Source organism: Corvus brachyrhynchos, unplaced genomic scaffold, assembly GCF_000691975.1.
Source record: "Corvus brachyrhynchos isolate BGI_N302 unplaced genomic scaffold, ASM69197v1 scaffold1231, whole genome shotgun sequence".
Lineage (NCBI taxonomy): Eukaryota > Metazoa > Chordata > Aves > Passeriformes > Corvidae > Corvus > Corvus brachyrhynchos.
The window spans coordinates 2329-9257 of NW_008236016.1; the positions used below are offsets into that span (position 1 = coordinate 2329).

The 6929-nt window shown below is 56.6% G+C and overlaps 1 protein-coding gene across 1 annotated transcript in view; it reads left to right on the plus strand.

Moving 5' to 3' along the window:
• Positions 1-4348: 4348 nt before the first annotated feature.
• The window catches only part of LOC108445972 (uncharacterized protein DDB_G0271670-like), a gene marked incomplete at both ends in the record, with an annotated part of 3961 nt that continues 1380 nt past the window's right edge, over positions 4349-6929 (plus strand). Inside the window, 2 exons of the mRNA XM_017731220.1 lie at positions 4349-4432; positions 5823-5930. Coding sequence (XP_017586709.1) covers positions 4349-4432; positions 5823-5930 — 192 coding nt within the window. The remainder of the gene's footprint in view (positions 4433-5822; positions 5931-6929) is intronic.

The window sequence follows — 6929 nt, forward strand, 5'->3', positions numbered from 1 at the left end:
GTGGTGCTGGTTCTGCACGGAAGGAGCTTTATTGTTGGTCCCCTCCGGCGAAGGGGAAAGCCAGGGACGAGAGCTCTCCCTCACAGGGGCAGAGGGCTTGCTTTTATAGGGATACAGGGGATGGGTGAGGACCAATGGGTTACAGAGGATCTGGGATGGGTGAAGGCCAATGGGTTACAAGGGATCTGCACAGGGTCTCCTAAAGGATTGTGGGTCTGTCTTTTCTCACCATGACCAAAGAAGTGGTTGCCTTTCCAGGGAGTCCTGCTGGGCAATTGCAAAATCTCCTATCTCAGCAGAGATCCCTCCAGGGCAGGGGCTGGACATACCCCACAGGATACTTCTGGCAAGAGCCTCCATCCCTGCCCGAGCCTCGGTGAGAGCTGCCGGAGCACAGACGGAGGAAGGCCTTTGGACAGGTGCAAGGTATGAATGATGCCAGGTCCCCAGTCGTGGTGTGAGCAGAAACATTTCTTCCAAGCATCTCTAGCTTTTAGAATAGTTTCACTCTCAGGTTCAAATAGTGTGAGCCTGGAAAGCCAATAGTCTAAATGTTCAGTCTGGGATGGATCCCGCACGTACTGCCTGGGGGGTGGCAGTGGAACCAGTGGGGCGAGTGGGGAGGTTTGGGTATGGGAGAACTGCTGGAAATAGGGGATCAGGGTAGGGAAGTGGGGTGGCCGGCGCCCCAGCTGGGCTGGGGCTGGGGCTGGGGTGGCTGGCGGGGTCTGCCTTCTAACTAGAAGCTCCAGGTTCTCTTCTTACAAGTTGTCTTTGTTTTCTTTGCCCCCAGACAGGAGTCCCTGCTCCCCCAGAGCCACGTCGATCTGCAAAACCCGCTTGTGGCTGAGGATGCAGATGGCCACGAAAGGCCTGGAAGTAAAAATTGGAGCCAGGCCATGTCCAAGAAGATTTTCCCGGAGAAAAGCATCCTAGGAGCAAGAAGTGTCCTGGAGCTGCCAGTTGCCAGTGCACGACTCCAAGGAAGCTGCGGGGCTGCCAAAGGTGAAGAGCCTCAGGGAGCTGCCAGAGAAGATCCTCCAGCAGGAAAGGCAGATGTTGGCAGCTCCAGGGAATTCCCTGACGTCAGCAGTGGAGGAGCAGGATGAGGAAGATCTCCACGCTTGGGATACTTGTGGCAAGAGCCTCCATCCCTGCCAGAGCCTCGGTGAGGGCTGCCGGAGCGCAGACGGAGGAAGGCCTTTGGACAGGTGCAAGGTATGAATGATGCACGGTCCCCAGTCGTGGTGTGAGCAGAAACATTTCTTCCAAGCATCTCTGGCTTTTAGAATAGTTTCACTCTCAGGTTCGAATAGCGTGAGCCTGGACAGCCAATAGTCTAAATGTTCCGATGTCTGCTACCCGATACTAGGCATGAACTCATGTCTCTCATGGCAACATCAGGCTTTTTCCCTAAGCCAAGTGCTGCGAGGGGAATTTCTTCTGCAAAACTCCTGTGCTTCTGCTGCTTGGTCCATTTTAGAGAGTTTCCTCCATCGGCCCTGCCTTGATTGAATAGTCCTTTCTCTTCTGACTAGGAGCTCCAGGTTCTCTTCTTACAAGCTGTCTTTGTTTTCTTTGCCCCCAGACAGGAGTCCCTGCTCCCCTAGAGCCACGTCGATCTGCAGAAGCTGCTTGTGGCTGAGGATGCAGATGGCCAGGAAAGGGCTGGAAGGAAAAATTGGAGCCAGGCCGTGTCCAAGATTTTCCCAGAGAAAAGCATCCCAGCAGCAAGTGTCCTGGAGCTGCCAGGTGCCAGTCCATGACTCCAAGGATGCTGCAGTGCTGCCAAAGGTGAAGAGGCTCAGAGAGCTGCCAGACAAGATCCTTGAGCAGCAAAGGCAGAAATAGTGTGAGCCTGGAAAGCCAATAGTCTAAATGTTCAGATGTCTGCTACCCAATACTAGACATGAACTCATGTCTCTCATAGCAACATCAGGCTTTTTCGCTAAGCCAAGTGCTGGGAGGAGAATTTCTTCTGCAAAACTATTGTGCTTCTGCTGCTTGTTCCATTTTAGAAAGTTTCCTGCCTCGGTCCTGCCTTGATTGAATAGTCTTTTCTCTTCTAACTAGAAGCTCCAGGTTCTCTTCTTACAAGTTGTCTGTCTTTGTTTTCTTTGCCCACAGACAGGAGTCCCTGCTCCCCCAGAGCCACGTCGATCTGCAAAACCCGCTTGTGGCTGAGGATGCAGATGGCCACGAAAGGCCTGGAAGTAAAAATTGGAGCCAGGCCATGTCCAAGAAGATTTTCCCGGAGAAAAGCATCCTAGGAGCAAGAAGTGTCCTGGAGCTGCCAGTTGCCAGTGCACGACTCCAAGGAAGCTGCGGGGCTGCCAAAGGTGAAGAGCCTCAGGGAGCTGCCAGAGAAGATCCTCCAGCAGGAAAGGCAGATGTTGGCAGCTCCAGGGAATTCCCTGACGTCAGCAGTGGAGGAGCAGGATGAGGAACATCTCCTCCCTTACCCCTCTTCCTCCTCGTCCTCCACCATCTCATCCACCTCCTCCTCATCATCCCCCTCTGCATCCTGCTCCTCCTCATCCTTGTCAACATCCTCCTCCTCCTCCTCCTCCTCCTCCTCCTCGTACTTCTCATCCTCATCCTTGTACTCCTCCTCCTCATCCTCGTCCTCCTCCTCCTCGTACTCTTCCTCCTCTTCCTCCTCCTCCTCATCCTCGTCCTCATCGCCGCTGTCCTCGTCCTCCTCGCCATCCTCCTCCTCAACGTCCTCCTCGTCCTCGTCCTCCTCCTCCTCCTCCTCCTCCTCCTCCACCTCGGCCGCCTTGGCCTCTTCGTCCTCTTCATCCTCTTCGTCCTCATTCTCCTCCTTCTTCTCCTCGTCCTCGTCGTCGTCCTCCTCCTCCTCCTCCGCCGCCTCCTCCTCCTCCTCCTCCTCCTGCTCCTTCTCCTCCTCGTCCTCATCTTCATCCTCGTCCTCCTACTCCTCTCCCTCCTCCTCCTCCTTCTCATCCTCATCCACATCCTCGTCCTCGTCCTCCTCCTCCTCCTCCTTCTCCTCATCCTCCTCCTGATCCTCATCATCCTCCTCCTCCTTTTCCTCATCCTTCTCCTCCTCCTCGTTCCCCTCGTCCTCCTCCTAATCCTCCTCCTCCTCATCCTTGTCCTCCTCCTCCTTCTCCTCCTCTGCCGCGTCCTCCTCCTCCTCCTCATCCTCTTCCTTGTCCTCGTCCTCCTTGTCCCTGTCCTCCTCCTCCTCCTACTCTCCCGCCTCCTCTTCCTACCCCTCCTCGCCCTCCTCCCTTTGCTCCTCCTCACCCTTGTCCTACTCGTCCTCGTCCTCATCCTCCGTGTCCTCCGCGTCCTCCTCCTCCTCGTCCACCCCCTCATCCTTCTCCTCCTCATCCTCCTCCTCCTCTTCCTCCTCCTCCTCCTCCTCCTGTTGGGGAAGATGAAACAGGAAAGCCTTATAAATATGATTGCCTGACAAAAGATTTTGGGAATATGAAAACTATAAGCAACATCGAAATGAAAGCCACCTTTGAATTACCAAGTCTTAGTTACTGAACAACTGGAAAACAATGGTATGGCCGACTGAAGGTTATCCCCTCTTGATTGAACAATACCCTCTGCTTGCAGGCAGGTCCAAGGGTCAGAGCAGACCCTACTAGCTCAGCAGAAGGGGTCCAAAGAGTAGTTTTTAGAAGTTAAGATGTAACACTCTATGGTAATATAAGAACTCTTATAGGCTGTATGTAAATGCTATAGGATTTGTATCTTGTATTAGATTGGTTAGTGACAATTAGAATATTCAGTACAGAAGATGATTTATTGTATTGTAACCAGGACTTCACCACTCCACTCTACTTACTCCCTTACCCACTTACTCTCTTACTTACCTCCTCTTCGCTTACTCCACCCTTACTCTTACACTTACACTCTTGCTCTCTTGGGCCTGCTCCGAGCTGCGGCTGGCAGCTCTAAGCAGTGCCCCTGTACCCACACCCTCTGCAATAAACCGCATGTTCCAAGATCTGACTTCAGAGATCTCTCGTCTCCGTCCGTCCCAACCGACCGAACCACCCCAAAGCTCCTTACATTGGAGAATCTGGAAGATGTTTGGAATTGTGAAAGGGAAAATTGTTGTCTGGAGGGCTGAGTTCAAGTGGGAAGCTGCATAGTGAGGAAGAAACTATTTTGCAGATATCCTCATGAGGCACCCCACACGTTTCTTAGAATGTGTAACAGACCAGGAGATATGTCATCCTCTTCGTCCTCCTATTCGTCCGCCTCATCCTCCCCTTCATCCTCCTCCTCGTCCTCCTCGTCCTCCTCTTCGTCCTCCTCCTCCTCGCCCTCATCCTCGTGCTCATCCTCGTCCTCGACTTCCTCCTCATCCTCGTCGTCCTCCTCGTCGTCCTCCTCGTTCTCCTCCTCGTCCTCCTCCTCTTCCTCCTCGTCCTCCTCCTCATCCTCCTCCTTGTCCTCCTTCTCCTCCTCCTCTTCCACATCCTTCTCCTTGTCCACCTCATCCTCCTCCTCATCCTTCTCATCCTCCTCCTCATCCTTCTCATCCTCCTCCTCCTCGTCCTCCTCCTCCTCCTCGTCGTCCTCCTCCTCCTCGTCCTCCTCCACCTCCTCCTCATCCTCCTCCTCATCGTCCTCCTTATCCTCGTCCTCCTCGTCCTCCTCGTCCTCCTCGTCCTCGTCCTCCTCCTCGTCCTCGTCCTCCTCCTCGTCCTCGTCCTCCTCCTCGTCCTCGTCCTCCTCCTCGTCCTCGTCCTCCTCCTCGTCCTCGTCCTCCTCCTCGTCCTCGTCCTCCTCCTCGTCCTCGTCCTCCTCCTCGTCCTCGTCCTCCTCCTCGTCCTCGTCCTCCTCCTCGTCCTCGTCCTCCTCCTCGTCCTCGTCCTCCTCCTCGTCCTCGTCCTCCTCCTCGTCCTCGTCCTCCTCCTCGTCCTCGTCCTCCTCCTCGTCCTCGTCCTCCTCCTCGTCCTCGTCCTCCTCCTCGTCCTCGTCCTCCTCCTCGTCCTCGTCCTCCTCCTCGTCCTCGTCCTCCTCCTCCTCCTCGTCCTCATCCGCCTCCTCCTCCTCCTCCTCCTCCTCCTCATACTCCTCGTCCTCCTCGTCCCCCTCCTCCTTGTACTCCTCCTCCTCCTCCTCTTCCTCGCCCTCCTCGTCCTCCTCCTCCTTCTCGTCCTCCTTCTCCTCCTCCTCGTCCCTCCTTCTCGTCTTCCTCCACCCCCTCCTCCTCGTCCTCCTCCTCGTCCACCGCGTCGTCCTCCTCGTCCTCCTCGTCCTCGTCCTCCTCCTCCTCGTCCTCGTCCTCCTCCTCCTCGTCCTCGTCCTCCTCCTCCTCGTCCTCGTCCTCCTCCTCCTCGTCCTCGTCCTCCTCCTCCTCGTCCTCGTCCTCCTCCTCCTCGTCCTCGTCCTCCTCCTCCTCGTCCTCGTCCTCCTCCTCCTCGTCCTCGTCCTCCTCCTCCTCGTCCTCGTCCTCCTCCTCCTCGTCCTCGTCCTCCTCCTCCTCGTCCTCGTCCTCCTCCTCCTCGTCCTCGTCCTCCTCCTCCTCGTCCTCGTCCTCCTCCTCCTCGTCCTCGTCCTCCTCCTCCTCGTCCTCGTCCTCCTCCTCCTCGTCCTCGTCCTCCTCCTCCTCGTCCTCGTCCTCCTCCTCCTCGTCCTCGTCCTCCTCCTCCTCGTCCTCGTCCTCCTCCTCCTCTTTCTCTTCCTCATCCTCCTCTTCTTTGTCCTCCTCATCCTCCTTGTCCTCCTCGTTCTCCTCGTCCTCCTCATCCTCCTCGTCCTCGTTCTCCCCCTGGTCCTCATCCTCGTCCTCGTCCTAGTCCTCCTCCTCCTCCTAGTCCTCCTCGTCCTCGTCCTCGTCCTTTTCCTCCTCCTCCTCCTCCTCCTCCGTGCCCTCCTTCTCGTCCTCCTCCTCCTCCTCCTCCTCTTCGTCCTCCTCGTCCTCCTCCTCCTCCTCGTCCTCCTCTTCCTCATCCTCCTCTTCTTTGTCCTCCTCATCCTCCTCGTCCTCCTCGTCCTACTCGTCCTCCTCATCCTCCTCGTCCTCCTCGTCCTACTCGTCCTCCTTTTCCTACTTGTCCTCGTCCTCCACGTTCTCCTCGTCCTTGTACTCGTCGTCCTCCTCCTCTCTGTCCTCCCCCTCTTCCCCCTCATCCCCCTTGTCCCCCTCGTCATCCTCGCCCTCCTCCTCCTCCTCGTCCTCTTTGTTCTCCTGTTCCTCCTCCTCCTTGTGCTCCTCCTCATCCTCCTCCTCGTCCTCTTCGTGCTCACTTTTTTCCTTGTTGTCATCCTCCTCCTCCTTGTCCTTCTCCTCACCCTCCTCGTCCTCCTCCTAATCCTCCTTATTCTCCTCCTTGTCGTCATCCTCCTCCCCATCCTCGTCATCCTCGTCATCCTCCTCTTCCTCCTCATCCTCCCTACCTTGTTCTCATCCTCTTCCTTTTCCTCCTCCTCCTCCTCCTTATACTCGTCATCGTCCTCCTCGTCCTTCTCCTCCTCCTCCCCTTCCTCGTCCTCTTCCTCGTCCTCGTCCTCCTCCTCCTCATCCACCCCATTGTCGTCCTCACCCTCATCCTGCTCCTCCTCGTACCCCTCCTACTCCTCATCATCGTCCTCCTCCTTGTCTGATCCTCCACCTCATCCTTCTCCTCCTCCTCGTCCTCCTCCTCTTTGTCCTCGTCCTCCTTGTCCGCCTCGTCCCTGTCTGCATCATCCTCCTCATCCTCCTTCTCCTCCTCCCCCTCCCCCTCCTCCCTCTCCTCCTTCTCCTCCTCCTCACCCTCATCCTTGTCGTTTTCATCCTCCTACTCCTCCTCGTACTCCTCATCCTCCTCCTCTCCTCCTTCTCCTCCTGGTCCTCGCCCTCGTCCTCCTCCTCCACCTCCTCGTCCTCCTCCTCGTCCTCCTCGTCCTCCTCGCCCTCATCCTCGTCCTCCTCATCCTCGCCCTCCTCCTCC